General features: G+C 38.6%; 1 protein-coding gene across 9 annotated transcripts in view; it reads left to right on the top strand.

The window, feature by feature from the left end:
* Nucleotides 1–23,391, top strand: part of SLC9C2 (solute carrier family 9 member C2 (putative)) — an 85,357-nt gene that overhangs the window by 13,578 nt on the left and 48,388 nt on the right. For all 9 annotated transcript variants that reach the window (XR_011439004.1, XR_011439003.1, XR_011439005.1 and 6 more), the window contains 8 exons: nt 3,306–3,422; nt 4,614–4,775; nt 9,436–9,535; nt 12,356–12,499; nt 14,840–15,008; nt 17,044–17,125; nt 20,036–20,202; nt 20,805–20,915. Coding sequence is in view for 6 of the 9 variants with exons in the window: in XM_070267698.1 (XP_070123799.1) it covers nt 3,306–3,422; nt 4,614–4,775; nt 9,436–9,535; nt 12,356–12,499; nt 14,840–15,008; nt 17,044–17,125; nt 20,036–20,202; nt 20,805–20,915 (1,052 nt within the window). In the remaining 3 variants the exon portion in view is untranslated. The remainder of the gene's footprint in view (nt 1–3,305; nt 3,423–4,613; nt 4,776–9,435; nt 9,536–12,355; nt 12,500–14,839; nt 15,009–17,043; nt 17,126–20,035; nt 20,203–20,804; nt 20,916–23,391) is intronic.

The raw sequence follows: 23,391 nt of genomic DNA, 5'->3' as shown, positions 1-23,391 counted from the left end.
TTGCTCCTATACCTAAGATAGAGTAACAGTGCCTAGATTTACTTTTATGCCTGAAACAACTGAAAAACTAAACCAAATATATGAAAAAAAACCCCAACCAGTTGTCAGATATTGAACCTCAGGCAGTGCAGGACAGTGATCCCTGAGAAGGACAAAATGAGGTGAGTCCTTGATCGCCCTTGCCACAGCTTATTACCTGGAGGGAGTTTCCAGTTCTCAGTGGAGGGGAGGGTAGCCTAGGTGGAGTCTGTTGGTTTCTTTGAGTGGGAAAGATCAAGAGTTTGGAGTCCAGGAAGGCCAAGGCAGCTAGAGTTCATGGGAGAAATTACTGCAGAGATGGAAGCTGCACTGAAGGAGGAGTGTGAGAGCTGCAGAGGCTCCCCTTTGAGTCTTTGGATGAGCACTCATTAGTGCAGGCATGTGAGGAAACTGCCCAAGGCTGGGAAAGGAGAATACTTGAAGGAGCAGAGGGAACAATTCTTTTCCTGTTTACTACAGCCAGAGTGGAAAAACCTCATAATTCATGGCCCATCAGGTAGAGGACTCAGAAGGTTATTGCCTCAGGAGAGGGGAAGATTAACCTCAGACTAACGGTTGCTCTGGCACTACCTAATAAAGCTTAAAAGCAAGCCTCAGAAGAGTCAAACTGTTTCCAAGTAACAACTGCATCCCAGGACAAAGCTCAAGAATAGACGTAGGAATACATAAATACACAGCACCTAATAAGGTAAAATATACAATTTGTCATCTATAATTAAAAATTAGCAAGCATGTGAAGAAGCATACCCATAGGTAGTACAAAAGTAATATGTAGAAACATACCCAGCAATGATGCAGATGACAGAATTAGTAGACAAAGATATTAAATCAGTTTTTATAACTATATTCTATATGTTCAAAAAGTTAGAAGAAAGATTGAGTATGGGGTAAAACCTGCTCCTACGAGCTTATGAGAGCCAATTGTTAAACCATCAGGAATTTTGCAATCCACTTGTTAAACCATTGGTGGCTTCGAATTGGTTATGGTGGGAGTGTTTACCCATGGAACTGGTAAATGCTACAAATCAGGCCTTTCTTAATTTTTGAGAGCTAGGTATAAAAGAGACCTAAATCAAGCTTCTAGAGACGAAAACCACAATATCTGAAACAAAAAATACACTGGATAGAATTAACAGATCAGACACGGAAAGGATTAGTGAACGTGAAGATGCAGCAATAGAAACTATCCAAAATGAAGCACAGAGAGAAAAAGTCTGAAAAAAATGAACAGAACATTAGTGAGCTGTGGGACAACTTCAAGTGGCTTAGTGTACAAGCGTCCAAAAGAGAGAAGAGAGAGAGGGAAGAACAAAAAATTATTTGAGGAAATAATGGATGGAAAATTTCTAAACTTGATGAAAAGTATAAAGCCACAGATTTAAAAGGCTCAATAAATCCCAAGCCCAAGAAACACAAGGAAAACTGCACCATGGCACATTATAATCAAATTCCTAAAAATCAGTGATAAAGAGAAAATTTTAAAGGCAACCAGAGGAAAATGAGATATTATATACAGAGAAACAAAAATACTAATGACAACAGACATCTTTTCAGAAACAATGCCAGCCAAAAGATAGTGGAGCAACATTTTTAAAGCACTAAAAGAAAAATACTGCCAGCTAGAATTTTCAGTGAAAATATCTCAGTAAAAATATCTTTTGAAAGCAAAGACTTTCTTAAACATATAAAAGCTGAAAGACTGTATCACCAGCAGACTTACACTAAAAAAATGTTCAAGGAAGTCTTTCAGGCAGAAAGAAAATGGTATGAGATGGAAATTTGGATCTATATAAAGGAATGGAAAGCACCATAACTGGTAAACATATGGAAAATATAAGACTTTTTAAAATCTTATTTTCAATCTCTTTAAAAGATAATATTTAAAGCAAAAATGGTAGCAATTGTGGGACTTATTTATCTGCCTCTCTATCCTTTGTGTAAGGCTTCCATCCTTGGGATCACAAGTTGGCTGCTAAAATTCCAGTGATCACATCCATATTTCAGGCAGGAAGAGGAAGAAAGGCAAGGTCCAGAAAGATGCTCCCCTCAGTCCAGTCACCTCCTCCCCCAAGAAATTTCCCAAAAGTCCTACTCAGTAACTTCTGCTTATATCTCAGTGGCCACTCTTAGAAGCCCAGGAGTTGGGGAAAGGTGGTTGTTTAGCCGGGCACATTGTCACCCTGAATAAAACCAGTTTTGTTTTTTTTTCACTAAGAAGAACAGAGGATGATACTGGATGGGCAAGTACCAGTCACTATCACCCTACTCATAAATTGTATATCACTGGACGATTAATTTAATTATATTTTTCATTAAACCTGGTAGTGAATAAGTACCAATAAGATGGGTACTCAATTTTTTTAGTAACAGCTCTATTGAGATATAATCCTTATCCCATAAAATTGATGCTTTTAAAGTGTAAAATTCAGTGGTTTTTAAAGTATTTACAGTTATGCAACCATAATCACCATCTAATTTATAACATTTTCATAATCCCCAAAAGATATCTTATACCCATTAGCAGTCACTATGCACTCCCTCATCCCGTAACCCCCTGGTAAACACTACTCTGTTTTCCATCTATGGATTTGCCTATTCTGGACATTTCATATAAATCTAGCCATATGTTACATTTTTATGTGTGGCCCTTTTCACTTAATATAGCGTTTTAAAGGTTCATCCATGTTGTAACATGTGTCAGTCAGTACTTCATTCCTTTCTGTGACTGAATAATATTCCATTGTAGGGATAGGCCACATATGTTTGTCCATTCATCAGCGAATGAACTGTGGGTTCTTTCCTCTTTTTGACTCTTCAGAATAATGCTGTCATGAACATTCATGTACACATTTTTGTGTGGACATTTTCAATTCTCTTGGGTGTATACCTAGGAATAGAATTGCTGGGTCATATTTTATAGTTCTTTATAAAATGTGATTCTTTTGGAGTCTAACAATTCATCCTTATTCAAGCTAAATACAGTGCCCTGAGAAGTGTTTTATCTCGTTCTGAAACTCAAGTATGGTTTGAGGTTATGAAGACTTCAAGGAATGCTATTGTCATGTACCTTTGCCATCGGAGATACATAAGGCACAAAGGACAGATTAAAAAGTGGTGATTATGATTGTCTTACAGACCCACCCCAGGCATGGTGGCCTTCATTTTTTTTTCCTAGCATATTCCTTCTCTTTTCCTTTTGTGTTTCCTGTGCAAGAGCATAATTTTCATGAACCTTATTACATTATATTTTATATTTCCTTTTCCAGGCATTTCCAAAATGTATACTGATATCATTAGAGGGGAATCAATGATCATCTGTGGTTTTACATCCATTGTTTTTGGAATGTTTCGGAGACACTCACATCACTTACCCATGTTTAGGGGTAGGAGCATTTTTTGTCTTTTTATTTTCTAAAATCATTCTTGTATGCTGCATTTCAATTCCTTCTAAAATTAAAATACGTTCGAGATGTCTTCACTTTACTGTTTTCCCTATACTTTATTCTTGGACCAATTAAAGTAGTATATCAGGTAACAAGAAAATAATTACCATCCATGTGTTTTCTTGGACTTTAAGGGGGAAAGAGTGTTAAAGAAATTATTTCATCTCCCTCAATATGCACGTGCACATGTGCATGCATGCGCATACACACGTGTCATTTAGCTCAGACTTACTTCTTTCCGGGATCAATCTGGACCTCAGTGAGTGGATGTTAAGAATTGGGTTGGTCCTGGATTTGAGTCTAAAGCAGAACAGTTCAAGCAGTACTGGAGAGTCAGGTCCTAGAAGTGATAATAGTCAGATTCAGGTGGTTAAAGTTCACTGGGATATGAAGCCTGTTACCTCACTAAGTTTCCAGATGTGGTGTAGTAGATAATAAAGGGGGGAAAATCACAGCACAAAGAAGGAAAAGGTGTTGTCCTGATATGTTTATGTGATAGTTGTAGGAGGAGAGAGGTACTAAAAGGAGAAAGAAATATTGGTAATAAAGAGAAGTTGGCAGTGCTTCTCAATGGGGGAGTTATAGGCATTTGGGGTGGGACAATGTTTGTTGTTTAGTACTCCCCTCAGCATTGCCTGATACCTGCTCACTAACTGCCACTCTTGTCCCCAGTTACTGTGACTACAGAAAATTTCTCTTCTCCATTTCCCAAATGCCACCTGGGTGGGGGCGGGGGTCACAAATGGATTGCAGGTTGGTAGGGATCCTGGACACGGTTTGCTTGGCCTTGACAGTTTGTAAAAAATTTGAATTTAGATGTCCTTTGGTTGGACATTCACTCTCCAGTTTGTCACAGGCTTTTCACATTTATGGTCCCTGCCAGGCTCATGAGAGCATTTGAGTCTGCTGTCCCTGCATTAGTAAACCTGGAGCTGCAGGCTGTCAGGGAAATATATCCCCAGAGAGCCTCTTTTGCCAGGCTTTCATGGGAAACTCCCCTCTGCTGAAGAACAAGGTCCCCACTCAAAGTCTCAAGAGCAAACCAAAGTACATAGACCCAAATGTCATCAGTGAAAGAAAAAAATAAAGTCATAGTTCAACTTCTTTTTTTTTCTTATTTTCTATTTCTAGAGTTACACATGATTGTGGACCTCTCCATGGACATTTTTGGAAGCATAATATGTGGATATTGGTGTGCAAGAATCATTCAGTTTACATTGACTGACCTTTTTAGCAATACGCTGACTAATGTCATTATTTGCGTTTCAATGGTGTACATGACTTTCTACATTGGTAAGGCAGAAACAAATACAAAATATGCTATCCTCAAAGTGAACTTAATGCATCTTTATTTTCCCTTGATCTCAAATCCAGTTGCTTCTTCTCGATCACTTCCCCCTTGTTGTTGTCCCTCTGTGCGTCTTGTCATATTATCTTTCTGCCACCTCCAGCTCTTTCCTGGTCTCTTAACATCACTTAATTTCAGCTCCATGTCCCTTCCCTTTGCATTTCTCATCTATGTTGTTACTCTCTTATTCTTTTCAAACTCTGTTTTTTGACCTTACATTTAGTCACTGGCAGTCCCCTGGAAGAGGAATCAGCGCGGAGCTGATTTCTGCTCTGACCCATAGTCTCTGAAATGAGGAAGTTGAGACAGATGCTCCTGAGGTCTTTTCCAGCTCAACAGTCTTTAATTCAAAGGGTACCAAATTGAGGGCATGAAATTAGGGTAGAAATGGAAGCCATTATCTGAGGCTAAGAGGCAGGAAAGGAGGGGGAGAAATCAGGCGTCCTTGTATCCGGAGGAGAAGCAGGAGAGCTGATGAATCGCAGGTGTCAGAGTGCCCAGCACACGTAGACCTCCCACAATCATTTGCTAGTTAATCCAGTGATATTGGGACTTAAAGTTTTTACTGGCTTAAAGTAACCATCCCAAAGAGCCATACTAACTCTGGCAAAATGGTCAAATTCTGCTTCTTCTCCTATCTCACACAGTGGAGTAATTTCCATCCATGAAAGACCACATGTAGCAAGAGGTTAATTACTCCTCTTTTCACTTCCTGTTGTCTATAAGAACTGCTGCTTCTACAGATAAATTGCCACAGGGTGTTGTTCACTGCCCCGAATTGGTAAAATTGTAGAAAATATTGACTGAAAGGTCACTTCCCTCAACTTTCCTCATTTTTTCCTCCCCTGTGAACCTTTTATGCCTTAAATCTCTGAAGAAATTTTTTAAATTTAAGATTTCCATTTCTTCCACTAGACCTCCACCGTTGAGGTGGAGGCTGTCTCTTATTCATCTTTTTATTTTTTCTCTTTTCTGTGTTCCCCTAGCCAAGCCTAGCACTTGCCATGTGCCCAATAGTAATTTAACACATGTTGGTGGAATAAACTGGTGCTAGTCCACAGAAAGCTTTGGAGTTAAGAAGACATGAGTTCAAATCCCAGCTTCACAATTTCTTAGCTTGGTGACCTTGGAGTATTACTTAACCTTTCTAAGCTTTAGGTAGTTTCCTCATCTATAAAAGTGATACAAGGGCTAGCCCCATGGGCTAGTGGTTAAGTTCTGTGCACTTCACTTCAGTTGCCTGGGTTCATGAGTTCGGATCCCAGGTGTGGACCTACACCACTCATCAGCCATGCTGTGGTGGTGGCCTGCATACTAAGTGGTGGAAGATTGGCACAGATGTTAGCACAGGGCTAAACTTCCTTAGCAAAAAAAAATACATAAATAAATAACTTAAATGATATAATAACACCTAATTTATAGGGGCATTGCAGGCACTAATGTGTGCTGCATGACTCACTCATGCTGGTGTGCTGGAGATAGCACTTACTGGCTCACGAGGGCTGATTGTGCACATTTCTTCCCAACTCTGTGTTCAAGTGACGTAATGTTGGTAGCTTGAAACTGGGCATTGTGGAAGTAATTACACAGTAGAAATTAGCAGATACCTCCAATAGTGCTTTTTTTTTTTAACCCCAGGAGAGCTGGTTTTCAACATTTATCAGCACATCACTGGCTTCAAGGTAGGGCCACCAATAAATGTGGATTCCCTTCCCTGTTCCTTCTAAAAAATGGAGGTGCTTCCAGTCAGTGCTTGAGAGGCTTGGAATAGATTCTCCGTCACAGATCTCAGAAGGAACCACTGCTGCCAAAGCCTTGATCTTGGACCTCTAGCTTCTGGAGCTGTGAGACCACAAATTCCTGTTGTTTAAGATACTTCGTTTGCTGTACTTGGTTATAGCAGCCCCAGGGAACTAATACGCCTCTCTCCTCCATTACACCTTCCTCTGCTTCAGGGATTAAAAAAGAACTTAGGACAGTCCTTTATTCTTACACTTAATCAGTTCCTGACAGCAAAGTCAGTAATAGGCACAGTAACAGGAGAAGTTCCATTGCCAGAAAGCTAAACATAGATAAAATTCTCATTTACACATTCCCTTATGTTACACTGCTGTCATGTTATCTAATTTTATTTTTTTCCTTCACTAATGAACACACTGTCAACTGGCCTAAGTCCAAGGAGTGTCTCATTGAGGTTGGAGAGTCACCTCTTTGAGCGCACATAGTAATTTCCATTTTTGTCTCTACTGTGTTAAATTCATGACATCTGGACTTTTAGAAATCACTTGTATCAGCACATTCTTTCCTTTTCATGACATAAAATGGTCAAAAATTGCACAGACATTGCTACAAAGACAAAGGATGCCATGCTTATGGAACATTGTTGGTTGACAGGTAGCATGGCTGGAAATATTAATATATCAGTCCACAGAAGAAAATTTGAATTTAGTGTACAAAAGCCACTTTAAGAGAGTCAATGTATAATTCTTGAGAGATGGTGGGTTATATAAAAGTCTAGGCCAGAGGTGTACCAAGAGAGGTGGTGGGAGGGGTCTATCTGGCAGGAGGAATAGTTTATCAAGTGATATCGTTCAGAACTTCCGGGGAATAGAGATAATGAAAAGAAGACGCCTTTAGTCAGTTTTCATTATTTTAAAACTCTCTGCAAACAATGCATCCCCTTCTTGCCTGCTCCTGCTGTCTCTTCGTTGTTGTCATTGGTCCAGGCTATAAATGTCAAAGGCCTTGAGTCATCACCCTAATATATTCTAGATAGGAACATCCATTCCTGAATCCTGTTGCTTTTAGAAATTCTCCTAGGTGGAGGACCTTCACTTTTTCTAAACCAGAGAGAGACAGAGATTGATTGAGAGAGCCCCTTGTCTGCCACATTAATTTTCTGTGATGGTTTCTTTCCATTGAGTAAGAAAAACTTTGCCTCTCTATTTTTAACTCCTTGGGTCTATCCTGATGAAAACTGCTTCCTTTATAACATATTCCATGACTTTTACCCCTCTTCTCGAACATTTAAAATACAACTTAGTATAATAGCATTTGTAATTTTTTAAACACTTTCTTTTTCTAATAAAAGTAATATATATTCATTGTAGAATTTTGGAAAAATTTCAAAAAGTCAAAGAAGAAAAAAAATCATCCATAAACTTCTGCTATAAATTTAACCAGTGGTACCTTTTGGTGTATGTTCTCAGCCTTTGAAAAAATACATCCGTATATTAAAGTATGCATTCACACCATATATTCCTATAACATTGGGATTATACTACATAAGATATCAGTTTTAAAAGAAAGTCATTTAGTGGTTTCCTCATAGACGTTGTCTCTGAATGACTGTTACTGAAAAAGACTACGATGAGCTTTAAAATTCAGTAGTTCTGATTCTCTGGGAATTGGAAACAAGATTTCGAAGGACAGTTCTCAGCAGTACTAGTTTTACTGTCATTGGTTATTTATATTAAATTCAGCTAAATAAGTGATACAAAGGCATCTAAAGTGGACTTAAGAGATTAGATAAACCAAAGAATAATAAAATCCTCTTCAAATTAGTAAACAGTATTGATTTATTATGCAGTAAAGTGAACACATAAAAACAATAACATAATGATAAAGATTATTGTTTATTCATGGTTTTAAAAGTGTGCCAAGCACTTTTCACATTACCTCATTTAATCCTCACAACAATTCTATGAGGCGTCATTCTTTTACACCCATTTTACAGAGACAGGGACACGAATGGAGAAAGAGGAGGTCACATTCCCAGAGCAACCAGCTCTGCCCTGCTCCAAAGTGCTTCCTTTCCTACCTTGCATGTTCTTTCCCTTCCTTTCTGTCTATTTACGATGTGTTATTTGAAGGCTCTGCAGCGTAGGACTGTTGGTATTTTGATATTCGAACATTCTTCCTACTTGGTTTTCCTGCCTCAGACTACATTTGTTTAGAGCCAAAGGAATTACAATTTTCGGGGAGTCTGTATCAGGCCAAAGGACAGCAGGCTGCAGGCCCTGCAGTCACCACAGAAGCCCTGAGCTTGGACCGCGACCTCTAGGACATGCAACACAACGTCCCTGAGATGCTGGGCAGAGGCTGGGAAACTTATTTTTCTATTCGCCCTAAACCTCAATGATGGTCCACTGCAGAGTTGGCAAACTACGGCCTGTGGGCCAAATACGCCTATTTTTGTACAGCCCATGAGCTAAGAATGGTTTTACCTTTTAAGATGATTTAGAAAGAATTCAAAAGAAGAATATTCTGTGGCACAAGAAGATTATGTGGCATTCAATTTCTGTGTCTATTATTTATTGGACCCTCATTCATTTACGTATTACCTACAGCTGTTTGTGCATTACACCAGCTCAGTGGAGGAGTTGCAACAGGGACTATGCGGCCCACAAAGACTATATATTTCTTATATGATCTTTTACACAAAATGTTTGCTGACTCCTAATCTATAGGATTAGGCCAATCCCATGAAGCAACTTTCCAAGAGCTGCTACTCTGAAAGTTTCCCACCAATTCGTCACTTGAGATAAAGTACCTCAGTATGCAGATTTGAAAGCAACTAATTTTATTCATTGTTTTTCTTCCCAGTGGAATTTTTCGGAATGTCAGGTATGGTTGCTTTAATCACTGTAGGACTGAATTTGGATTCCTTAAGCTTTAAACCAAGGATGGAGTTCATAATTACTAAGTAAGTCTTCCGTTACGTACTTGGTATAGGTCTCATAGAAGTTTAGTGTTTATTTTTTTATTATTATTTTTTTTTAAGATTTTATTTTTTCCTTTTTCTCCCCAAAGCCCCCCAGTACATAGTTGTATATTTCTCGTTGTGGGTTCTTCTAGTTGTGGTATGTGGGACGCCGCCTCAGCGTGGTCTGACGAGCAGTGCCATGTCCGCGCCCAGGATTCGAACCAACGAAACACTGGGACGCCTGCAGCGGAGCGCGCGAACTTAACCACTCGGCCACGGGGCCAGCCCCAAGTTTAGTGTTTAAATGGTCTTGCCTTCATGGACACTAATAAAATTTCCTTTTTATAACTTTTTTCTACCTTTTAATTGTAATCTTACTACCAGTTATATTTGAAAAGAACTTAAGGTACCAACAGTTATTGACATTAATTGATATTTCTATTATGAATAACGTGTCAGTGGCTCAGAGACCATAGTGCTTTTTATACATAAATAACTCTGATAAAAATTTACTTTGAATTGGGGAAAGTTTAAAAAAGACTTTATTCCTGTTTAAAGTTTAAAAAGTTTAAAAAATACATTTATTCATAATGTACCTGAATGACAGTATCCTAATATGAGAAGAGCTAGAAAAGAAAAGTAGCAGAAAGATTCAACACAGCAAAACTACTACCTCCCCTTTACACCTGGTAATGCAAGGTGTCATATGGACATCTCTGGACAGAGGGAAAACCATTTGTCAGTTTTCTCAGACAAACGAGTTAGCCTTTCTCTGAGAGACTGTGCTAAATTACAGAATTGTTTCAGAACTTTTTGACACCAGATCAGAGTCTAGTGTAGAAATTCTCACATCACATGAAAGCAGATGTTGAAATGAAAAAATGAACCATAATCCTGAGTTTTCCCATGAAGATTCATTTCTTTAATGTAAAGGACTATCCATTGTGCTGAAATTGTGTCCTTCCTACTTTTTTTGAGTTTAAAGTGTTCTTGCTTTTATGAAATTCCAGTGATAGAAGATGGTACTTTCTTGTTTATAGCTCTACTTTGGAAAAGAAAAAAAAATGGCTTGTAACTATACTAGTTTTGTGGATATGTGAATGACAATTTATGGGTTGTCAAAATCCAGAAGCTTGGAAAGAACTAATCCATAGAACGTATACTTTTAGTTTACTTTAGTTTCCTGAGCTCAGTCACACTATTTGTCAGCATCATTATAAATTACTCATTTTTTTTGAGGAAGATTAGCCCTGAGCTAACATCTGTGCCCATCTTCCTCTATTTTATACGTGGGATGCCTGCCACAGCATGGCTTGACAAGTGGTGCACAAGTCTGCACCCAGGATCTGAACTGGCGAACCCTGGACCACTGAAGTGGAACGTGTGAACTTAACCACAACTCCACGGGGCTGGCCCCATAAATTACTCACTTTACTCATTCAATTGTTTATTCTTCCACCTGTTTGACCAATCCTTTTTTAGTGTCTCCTGTGGCCTGGACATTGTATCTTAGGTTTGGGGCCAGGAAAATAAGCCCCTTCTTAGAAGGTGCTTATTGTTAAGTGGTAGACATGCTTATGTAAGAAACTCACATTAATTGTAAATAATTATAGGTTTATTGGGATACTACTACATGTAAAGCTTTTTTTAGGTCCCATGGAGACATTTTAAAAAGTATTCCACTCAGTCAGTTATTCATCATTTCTGACTTTTCAGGAAATGAAGCATTGGGGTTTGAGGTCCCATGCATACCTTTCCCTTCTAGAAGCTCTGAATCAATTGAATCAAGAGATAGGAGTCAGATAGAGAATCAGACTGTCTGCTTGATTGTAGTAATGCTGTATCAGAGAACATGGTTGATATCTGCAGCTAAAAGGAGGCTTCCTAATGCTTCTTCCTGAGCGTCGAATTTGAGACCCACCTATAGGGAGACTGGCTTGTGGGCAGACACCTCACCCAGTCAGCTGAAAGGGAAAGCCCCAAGAGAAGGAACCAAGAGGAGACAGGACTTGAGATCTGCCTGTAGAAATCGGACCTGGCCCTCACCCAGGCCTGTTACCACATGGAACAAGAATAGCCCCAGGCCCTAACTGAAGTGTTCTGGTCTACTTAGTAAGAATCTTTGGGGGTGGGGCTAGGCATATAGACTTTTAGAAAGCAATCTGGATGATTCTAATGCTCTTCTCTGCTTAAGAACCATGGTGGTGTGGGCAGTTGGCTCTGTAGGGATTCAGAGGAGGATCACTTCCAGCAAGAGTGCTTAGGATGGTTTTGTAAAGAACATGGATTAGAGTCAGCCTTACTAGATTTTTACAAATTCAGTAGATGGGGAAGCAGACAGGAGAGACTTTCAAGGTAAGGGACTTTCCTGCAAATCACAAAAGGAGAAGTTGTGTAGAGGACATTGTGGTGATCTAGTCACCTATCACAAAGTCAAGGTTAACTAGGTGGCTCCTTGCAGCAAGCTCAGCTCTGGGTTTAGCTGTGGCAGGACTGACAGCCGATATGCTGCCAGCTAATCTCAGCAAAACTCCCACATCACCAACCTGGGGGCGTGGGGATCCTTATTTTTCTGACTTGCTCTTATCATTCTGCTGTGAGAGGCCGCCCATGGGTTGGTGTGATGAGGTAATGGGGAATATGGAACTGAGTGTATTTTAGTTCCAACAAATACTTTTAAATGTTGATTATGACAGTGATGGAGGCAAAGACCTCTGCTGAGACAAGAACAGCAGATACGCGATACATGATTTTATGTAAAAAAGAAACTATTTAACAAACACATTGCTTAAAATGTGATTTCCTTTCCATTCATCCTAGGTTCTTCAAAATGTTTTCATCTGTCTTCCAAGATTTAATATACACTTTCTTTGGCATTGTGATTGGATGTGGAGAAATCAAGTATTTTCGATTTCACACTGTGAGTTTCATGTTCATCTTATTTGCAACAGTAAATGTTGTGAGGTAAGAATTATATCTTAAAATTTGCTTACTGGACTTAGGTTCTCAAGCCCAGAATTATAATTGGGAAGCAGTGGGTTATAGCAGAAAAATTTCTGGATGTGGAGTCAGGAAACCTGGGTTGGTGTCAATAGCTCACAATAGCTTGCTGTGTGCCTGGGGCAAAGTCTGTTTACTCCTCAAGTTTTCATCTGTTAAATGAGAGTGGGCAGAACAGCAGCATCAGCATAACCTGTGAGCTTGATAGAAATGCACATTCCTGGGCCCATCCCAATTTGCTGAATTGAATCTTTGGAGATGAGGTCCAGGACACTGTTTCAACATGCTTTGTTAAAGTTTGAGCATCACTGGATCAGATTAATGGTTCCTAACATTTCTGTTAACTTTCATCATCATTTATTATTATCATAGCTATGATAAAGCCATTTATTAAGGGCTTAGCATGTACATTATGTCATTAATATTAATACAACTCTATGAGGTAGGTGTTACTGCATCATTTCACAGATGAAGTGCAGAGATCTTAAAAACTTGCCTAGAGTCACCCAATTTGTAAGGACAGAGTTGTCATTTAAACTTGACTCTAACAAGCCTGCTTTATCTAGAATGCCCTTGCCCACTTGTGGTGTCATGTCTTCCATAAGAATTTATGACACTGTCTCCAAAAACATTGTCATTTCCACTCAGGATAGGCCTGGCCCAAGGGAGCTTACTTTATAAGATGTTCCCATGGAACGTTGCTTCTGTTGACTTTGAAGACATTGTGTGCAACTCAGGTAGTCATTCCCACACAGAAAGATGTGTCTGCAGTTTGTTTGCTTCTACCATGGGAACTCATGTACAAGTTGACATTGGTCACAGAGTATGAAGAAAGATACAAGGCTTTCTGCACATTTTTGGACTCAGCTACACATTCATGATCTCATTTCATCTTCATAATGACACTAGGAAATAAGAATTATTATCTCCGTTTTATGGACAAAGAAATACCAACAAAGGCAAACTCCCTTGCCCAAGGTCAAAAGGTTAGTAAGTGCCAGAGATTTTGTGTGAACTTATGGTTCCATCTCACTAGAGGAAAGGCTTTAATGGAGGTAGCGTTCCTAAGGGAACTTCAAGGTATAGGTGGGCTTTTCATAAGAAACTTGTTGAGAAAAACATTTCAGAGAGGATGAACCAAACAATGGCCTGGATGTAATAATCATTTCTAACACGTACTGGATGCTGACCACATTCAAACATCATTCTAAGCCCTATGAATGTCACCTTATTTAATTGAGCCTTCATAATAATCCTTTGAGGCAAGTACGATTACTATTATTATCTCTATTCTATAGTTGAAGTGACTGAGGCTTAGAAAAGTTAAATAACTGGCTTAAGTTTACATAGTTAGTAAAAGAAGGCTAAATTTGGATCCAGGTAGACTCCAGAGCCTTTGCTATACTACCTCTTTTTTTCGATATTAGGACATGACATAAGTTGTTCTATTTTGGCTGGACTCAATGGTGTTTTAGAGAAAGATTATTTAGTAAGGCCGAAGAGGTTAGTAGGAATTACTTTGCAAAAGGCTCAAACGCAAGGTAGAAAAGTTTGCCCAAAGTAATTATACACGTTATAGATGGTAACAGTAGATTTTCTGTCTCTCAAGGACAGGAATTCTCAGATTGTCTTGTGAAATTCCCAGCTGAGCAACTGATACACACTATATTTTTTGAGGCTGAGAACACGTCAATTTTATTTCTCCTGTCATTTGAAGGACAGCACTGATATTCTTTTGACGCAGACCCCACAAAGATAGATTCTAAATTTAGGCACAGCATCCTAGAGAAAAATTACTTGTAGAGAAAGAAGGCACAAATTGAAGTTATTTATGTGGTATTTGGTGTATGATTCTTGTGGAAGCTCAAGAAAAATTTGGTTGAACTAAGTTTCTTAGTGTGTCTATGATAATTTTACTTTTTGGCTATGATATGCATGTCCTAATTTCTGAGTCCCTTCCTGAATTCCCTTCCAGTGAATAGATGAGCTTGTCAATGTTATTCGAGAAGTTTCCCTGCAGGAATTTACTACCCAAATCCAAACAGTACACACTGGTGTTAATGATAAGTCCTTATATTTGTACAGAACTTCTAGCATGATATTTCAAGACTTGAGTATTATATGCAAAATTTAGACAGTAGATTGGGTTAGTTCCAGAAGGTTTGAACAAGTTATTAATAAACTGGATTATCTTCTCTTTCCTGAAAAATTTCACATGAAATTTAATATTTAGTATATAGTTTCAACCATGAATAACATTAATACATAAGTTGTGATTTAAAAAAAGTGTTTGTCTCTCCACAGGTTGCTTACTACTGTGTTAGTGAGCCCTATTCTGATGCGTTCGAGTTATGAATATAATTGGAGATGGGGAGTTGTGATAGCCTGGTCTGGAATTAAAGGAGTTTTCAGCTTACTCTTGGCTCCTGATATTCACAATCTGGCTGAAAAAAAAACAAAGTCACCACAAATGGTAGGAAAAATCATGTCTCCTGATTATTCATATTTATTTTGTAGCACTTGTCATCATTCTCAATAATAAAGTTAACCATTTTTTAAGTTCGATTTGAAAAATGCATTCTTTTAAGTCTAAAGGAACTTTCAGAGGGAAGTTTACTTATGTTGACAGTGTGAATGGGACCAACAGTCAAGTAATTGTTACGGATGGGAGTCAGATGGACTTGTGACTGGATCCTGGCTCCACCATTCATGGATCGAGCGACTTTGGATAAGTTCTCCAGACTTGTGGAACCTCAATTTCCAGTTGAGGATGGAGACAGTGCTTAGTAAAATATCTGCCACTTAGTAAATTCTCAATAAATGTTATTGAGCATATAAATGCTATTTTTTGATAGCTGTCAGAAAGTATGAAAAAATAATACCCTATCTAGAGCATTCCAATCTCTATAAATATTAGATCAAAAATTGAAATTCTAGTTAAATACACTAACAGAAGAAAGATTTTGTAAATTTTTGAATTAAGGATCTAGTTATATTTACGTATATAGGGCTAATTTTTAGAAATTAATTTCCTGAAAAATTTTGGCAGAAGATTACATTATCTATAGTGAAAAGCAAGATTTAATTTCCTTTCCACTCTCTCAAAGCCTTTTCTCATGGGCTAGCTGGTGGATTTCTGGGCGATCTGGTGGTGGCAGCATCTGAGGTACTGGGACTCCAGGGGAGCTCCGAAGAGCCCAGTGCATCTGCTGACAGCATTAGGGCACCTTGTCATTTGTGACAGTACTGTGAGAGCTAGCTGCAGAAGTTGCTAGAAATCCCCATGACACTCCCACCACCTCCCAGTCAGATGAATCCCAAGCCAGCTTCTAGGAGGGAGAAAAATTCATAATATGAATTAAGGACACTTGCCCACCTGCCAAGGAACTTTAATCTGGAGGTGGATGTACAGAGTTTCCTGATACTGTCCAATTTCCAGCTCAGGATTTTTTCTTCTTTGCTATTTTGCTCCTGTTCTAGAAGACCCCAGGAATACAGTATTTTTCAAATATCTTCTTTTGGGGAGCAACTATTACCCTCTCCAACTTGCAATCTGAGAAATCAAAACAAAGAGAATAGCCTGTTAGCTCAGGGAGTCATGTGCCCTAACTCCCCAAAAATGAAGTGCTTTTTTAACGGAGTATCATATTCCTCACCATCTTTCCTGTGGATTTATGCTTTATATCGGTGGACATGGTCTGGGAATTAATTTGGAGTTCAAATAAACCTGTGGTTTTGCAAAGACTTTGGGTCCTTCCATGCTCCAAAGGGAAAGTATAATAACCAACATCTGAGCCTCTTCGGTTTTCTTTTGTGCAAGGAATTGGCCTAAAACCAAGTCAATGAAATGTTAGCTATCATTTGACTATCATTTTACAGTGTTGCCCAAATCTGTCTGATGTTAAGAATCCCTCTGACGTCACCCCAGGCCTACAGAATCAGAATCTGCAGGGAAGAAGTGTGGGGGCCAGGATCTCTGCGAAGCACTGCAGGTGCTTATTGTTTTCAGTCAGGTTTGGGAAACACTCTCTGAAGGACATATTGCTATTAACTCCATTTTTCAGTGAAGGACGCTGAGGCTCAGAGTGGTTAAGTTAACTGGCCCTAAGTTACATGGCTAATAAATGGCAGAGCCAAGACCTACAAATGTGGTTGTGTTTTTGCATGATGGCAGGTGCATGTCCCTATCCCACCCGTGGTCACTACTGCCTGCTGTTGCCGAGGTTTTTCTGTGACCCTGCAGGTTCCACAGCAGCGTCTGTGACGCCTCCCGCCTTGCTGGCTTTGCATGGCCGCTGCTGAATGTGGCAGCTGTGGAGAGCTCGTCTCTCAGTGTTCTCATCCCTCTTAGAAATGACAAAATCTATTTTTTTCTCCTTCATATTGAAAACTAATTTCTGCCCCAGTATAGTATACTCAAACAATGTCTACAGAACAGCCCTTTTGCCTCGATTTGGGCAACTTATTAATGTTTTGGTTCTAACCATTTGTGTGTTTTGTTTTTTTAGTTTATCTTGTATCTACTAGTAACATCGTTGATGACTATGGGAATAAATTCGTACATGATGACTCATTCAGCCAGGACATTGGGTAAAGTATATCTGTCTTTCATTAATTAACTGGGGAGAATAACACAAATAGATTATTGTTGGGAGCCATGGGGACATTTCTTATGGAGCTCAAGGAATTGATTATGAAATCACTCATTTTCATTCACTCATTATTTATGGAATCTGCCTTAATTGGGATATTTGTTTGGCCAGTTTAACAGGAACCATATTAACAATGGCTTAAATAAGACAGAGGGGTTTTTTTCCTCTCCACTGAAAAGTCCAGAAGTGTGAGATGGTTCTGTTCCACAAAGTTGTCTGATTTGTTGCTCCTCCACTCCGTGGGGTGTTGCTCCTATCTGCAGGGTACGAGCCAACTCACTACCACTCTATCTTCAATCCAACCAACTAGAAAGGGAAATTGGGGGGGTGGGGGGGGGGTGGCAATGGAGGGTAAGTGGCTTCCTTTTAAGGGCACAATCTAGAAGTTATATATATATCATTACCACTCACATCCCATTGGCCAGAACTTAGGCACATGGGTACACATGGGCAAGGGAAGCTGGGAAATATTATCTTTGCGTGGCTGGCCATATGTTCAACCAAAACTCAGAGATTCTATTGGTAAAGGAAGAAGGAAGAATGGATATTGAGAGACAATCAGCAGGCTCTGCCACTGTTGCCTACTTCTAGAAGGAATTTGAGGCTGTTGATAATGAAATGCAGAAATATGATAAAATCACAAATAGATACACAGTCAATAGAGAAATCCAAGATGAGATAACGAGTGGCAGTGGGGTCAAGTGGAGAGTGGGAGGGCGGAGGTGGGATTACCCAAAGTCTTAGAGTACGACCAGTATCATCCCATATCTTGTGGTCTAGTCCTCAGCTTTGCTGGTGCAGAGAGCTGATTCTGTCAGGGTATCTAGAGTTGATTTACTGCTAGAGTTTTACATATACTGCACTCATAGGAGAATATGGATAAAGCAGAAAATCAATTTATTAATTTATAACCAGGAAATTTCTTTCTATGTACAAAATAATTGTGATCATTTTTCAGCGTATTCACCTTTAAATACCAATTTTTTTGATAAACCAAATTAGCAATTAGGTCTCTTGGAAAGCAAAAAACTAATGAGAGGTCAATGGAAATATAATGTTGAAGGAGAATTCTTTTAAACAGGAAAATAACCTGGTGAATTTACCCTATCCTACCCACAAGAGACACAGTCCTACCCATTCCTGAAACTGTGCCCCATCAACAGTATTGCAAATCTTCCTGTGACAGGCCACCTCAAAGCCAAGGGCTCCAATATGTGAACAGGGCTAGTAAATGGGGCACTTTTTTGGCGACTCTCTTTTCCCCTGTCATGGGTTTGTTCGTACTTGCAGTGGAAAAGTGTGCTTGGACCAGCAAAATCCTACACTGGAGCATGAGTGAAGTTAATTCCATCCCTGAGGCCTTGCTCACACCTCCCTTCCCACCAATTTCCTTTGGCGCCCAGGGATCCAGACCCCTCTGCTCTCTTTGCTTAGGATATAACATCTAGCTTTCTCCCAGGCTTGATTCCTGGTGAATCTTCCTACTCTGATACTCAAAGGCAAGATCAACAAGGGATGTTACTATTATGATAATGTTTTTTTCTTCTTTTATAAATTTTTTATGGTATTAACCAGGCCTCAGAATTTTCTTTAATTCATTAGGAAACAAAAATATCTGGCAAGTATTTTCTCCTCTCAGAATCAATGCTCATCCTTTCTGGAAATACTATGTGGCACATGTTTAACAAGTACTTGATAGAATTGAGTTGTATCAGTAAGAGTTTCAAACCAACTTCTTCCACATTGGTCTAATGCTTTTAAGAGATCGATCCCTCTTCATACTCTTCCAGGATCCTTTTAAACACAGGGATTTCATTCAAATGTATTGGTGCCACCAAGTGGTCCACAGGTACTCATATTTCCCCAGAGCAACTGGGAAGCGGCTGTTGCTCCATCATATGGGGAGGATGTAATTAGGCAAATGTATAAACTTTCTCCTCGTGTGATCTTGGCCATGGGAATTTTAAATCCAAAGCAGACACCTTCTAATTCTTCAGCATCCAGTCAAATGCACCTTTGCTCTGGACCATGGTGAACCAACAGGGATATGCTTCCGGATCATTTTGAATACCCCAAATTTCAAATACTACTGTTGCACACAATGTCCTGCAGAGAAGTCAATAAAGTTAAACTGAAACATTTAGAACTATTTTAACCCTTTATTTCATATACAATTATGAAGAGAGGACAGTTTTATTGAGATGGAATTCTGAGTGAGTAGGCTAAGCTCACTCACTTATTAAATTCTCCTTTTTGGTCAGCGAGCCTCATAACTGTAACTTCAAATTCATACCTCAAGAAATACAAACTACTGCAAGCTCTGGATGTGTAGATTTTCTGGCCAGGAACAGAGAGGTTAAATTTGAGGGATCCCTATTGCAGTGGTCTTTAAATTTTGTTATGTATAAGAATCAGTGGGAGAACTCGTTAAAATGCAAATTCCCAGGCCAATCTGATTCTCCAAATATGGAGTGGAGTCCAGGAATTTGCATAGTTTAATAAGCAACCCTTCTACCTGTGGAAGACACAGGTAGTTTTCTACACTTTGAGAAAATACCGATTGGGTGTCTTGAAATAACGAGTCATGTCTCTAGCTAAAGGGAAGGAAAGGAAACTTGTAAAACATTCTTTAGCAGTTGAGTGAGATAAAGTGGAGCTATACAGCCAAAAGGAAACAGATAGTTGGATAATTTTCTAGAAAATGTTGGGCAAAAAGTTGTCCTTGCTCTAAACATTTTGGTTTGTCTATTCAGATGATGCCAAGATTTCACTCCATCGTGCAAAATTTTTGCTTCCCCTTTCTGTCTTTGATGTTTTCTATTAAGACCCTTGCTTTCTTTTGTCACAGGTTTGTGTGCTATTTCCCTTCCAAGACAAATGGCCATGCAAAATGCCATTAAGCACATACAGGAGATAATACAGAACACAATCACTTTATTTAAAACAGAAAAGATTTTGACAAATGTTAATTGGACCTTGGTAGAAGAAAAAACGAAGATTGAATACATCATTCCTGTGAGTTGATACCTGGCAAAAAAGATTCCTCCTTTCCCTCCCTGGGTCTGCCTCTCTTGCTTTAGTTTATATAAAAACCTTGATTCTGATAATTCAATGTCAGAAAACTTAGGGGGGGGGGGCGGTATATTTGCTACCTTTGCTATCTTGGTGCAATGACTCCTTTGAATTCTGTCTCTAAAGAGATGGTCTTAATGGTCTAGCCTTATTTGCCAAATACGGGAGAATTGGTCTTTTCACAAACTGACTGGTTGAATAACTATGAATGGCCCCTGCCAAGCTGATGTTTCTAATTGGTTGAGGAACTGAGATCTCTCTCCTCGTAGACACATTATAAAATGCGAAAAGCAGAGGCTGCTTCAGAGAGGAGTCAAGCATCGACAGGTTTGGGGAAGAACATGGCTTCTAGATCTCCCCCAAAGAATGGTTATTTCACCACAATTGAAAGCAACATTTCTTATGTGGAGAATGTTATCCAGTATAGCCCTTCATTTTAGCAATTCTGATTTGAGTTATTGGAATCTTTGTTGAGCAAAGCATTTTACAGCTCCTAATCATTTGTACTTATTTTTAACTTTATCTCTGTATGTTTTTAAACTTAGTCTGATACTGTTCAGTTTTCCCACGTTTCACATGATGAAAAAGAGGAAGAGTCCCCAACGGATGAAGTTTTAATGGAAGAAGCCAGATTGCACATAGCTATAATACAAATGGTTGGTACCATTCATGTAATCTGCTTTTTGTTTTTTCTTATTTTTGCAATGCTTTTAATTCTTACATATGGTTTTCAGGTGACTAGAAAAAATTTTTTTTTCACCTTTAATAACCCATTAGTTAAAATTTATGTTCTAAAACATAAACATGTTTATGATAGTTAAAATTTATTTTTGATTTATGAGAGTTAAAAACAATTTCTTAGGTTTTACATTCAAGTCATAAATCTTATTATTCTGTTTCTACGTCTAGCAAACTTGAGCAGTTCACTTTTTTCTTTTATATTTTATTGAGGTCATCTTGGCTTGTAACAGCCGTTCACTTCTGAGGGGACTTTGAATAATGTTTGGTGCTATTTACATACTTAGTTAACTAAATGTCTTCAACTATTTGAAACTGCTTTTACAAATTTAACATATTTGAGTTCCTTTTATATAAAATTCTCTCAGGTGTTTATCTAACTCTTGTAAATCTAATAAGTTAAAATAAATCTATTGAATCAAAAATTCTCTTAAAATATTTAGGATGTAGTATTTAAATGATCTACTATAAACATAGAAAGATTACTAGGTAAAATCAAGTTTAACTCAACTTATCAAATTGCACATTTTAAATTGGGGTTATAGTCTACTAGGACAAATTTTATTCAAAATTGCAAGTATATAAAATACTCATGCTAAGAGTCATTCCTTTTTACTTTTATTTTAAAACTTATTATTATGCAGAATTTCTAACATATACGAAAGTAGATATGATGGTCTAATGAAGCCCCACGTACCCAGCATCCAGGCTTACAAACCATCCACACATGACCAACCCTGCCCCGTCTACACCCTCCTTCACTTCTCCACCTTCCATATTATTTTGAAACAAATTCCAGATATCATATCTTTTCATCTGTAAATATTTCAGTATGTAGCTCTAAGTTTTTTAAAAAAAATAGGAAAATACTAATGTTGCATCTAAAAATTGATAATTCCATAATAACATCAAATAGCGAATCAATGACCAAATTTCCAATTGTCTCATAAATGCATATTTTCAGTTTATTTTTTAAGTTGGATTTCAGTAAAATTCACACATTACAATTAGTGGATATGCCCTTTAAGTCTCTTTTAAACTGTAAATTCCTTCTCACCTTTCATTTTTTTCTGTTGAAGAACATATTTCTTCTTACTACAAAAAATATTAATGCATATTTTCATTCTTTTAAACATTTCTATACTTAATTAAAAATGTCCTTAGAGTTTGAAAGGCTCTTACCCAGGGAGTGAAATATGGTCACGAATTCTTTGCAGAGCCTCCTGTTAAGAGGTGGTATCTATACTCCCCACGCCCCCACATTGAATTTGGGTTGTTCTTGTGACTTGTTTTGACCAATAAAATATGGCACAAGTGACTTTGGGATTCTAGAGACTAGGCCCTGAGAATATTTGCAGCTTCCACCTTCTTCCACTTTCAATACTACCCGGAGACTGTCATGTGAGGAAGGTGGCCTAGCCTCTGAAGAATGAGAGGCCACATAGAAGTAAACTGAGGCATGCAGCCAAGAGTCAGGACCTCACTACCAGACTTGTGAATGAGAGGCCATGTTAATTCAAGGATTAGGCAATAGGCTTAACCTCTTGATGGTAAGAGATGCAAAGAATTTGCGACCATATTTAATGTACCACAGTGTTCTCACTGGCCGCAAATATTTATACCCCTCATACAAGCAAAATACACTCATCCTTTTCTAAGACCACCCCCCTCCCCCAAAGCTTCATCCTATTATGGTATCATACTCAAGTCCAGCATCTCATGATCTGCATTTGGTCTAGGTATGCTAAGGCTCCTTGGTTGCATCTCCTTAAGTATGGTTCCTCTTGATTCAGAGACTTGTGAACTAAAAAGACAAATTAACCTTCTACCCCCACCCCCAACATTTAGTGATAATCAACAGACACTTCTGTTCAAGAAAGGGAAGAACAGGAAGCACTGATTAATCACCAGTCCATGGCAATTTTGAAATCCAGCTGGGCATAGGAACCAGTTCTCCCCATTCTTTACATTTCTGTACGGAATAACTGATGTTTGTAGGGGAATAACTTTCTTAGCCTGATTTCTGCCAGTAGAAACTTGGGAAGTTTCTATTCATTTAGAACTGTTTCTGCCTTTTTTTTAGTCCAATCTGATACAATTTCCTTAAAAACTTGTGTGTTGTCAATGAATCTGATTATAGCCCACTCTACTCCACAATTCCTTGTCATAGACAGGCCACATGTCAGACAATATGAGTCTGAGAAAGCCTTCAGTCTGCTTGAGAGGGTAGACTAAGCACCGCCTTTAATCTTTCAGTGGTCTTAACAAAGGTTCTTCAGCTACACCCTTGATTTGATCTTGAACCTGAAGCCACATTTTACTGGCTGCACTCTAGATTTGATCTTTGCCCCTGGATCTTTTTTGCCAGCTGGCGAGACTGCAGATGAGAAACAG

Source organism: Equus caballus, chromosome 5 (assembly GCF_041296265.1).
Source record: "Equus caballus isolate H_3958 breed thoroughbred chromosome 5, TB-T2T, whole genome shotgun sequence".
Classification (NCBI taxonomy): domain Eukaryota; kingdom Metazoa; phylum Chordata; class Mammalia; order Perissodactyla; family Equidae; genus Equus; species Equus caballus.
This window is presented reverse-complemented; position numbering and strand designations above follow the sequence as displayed.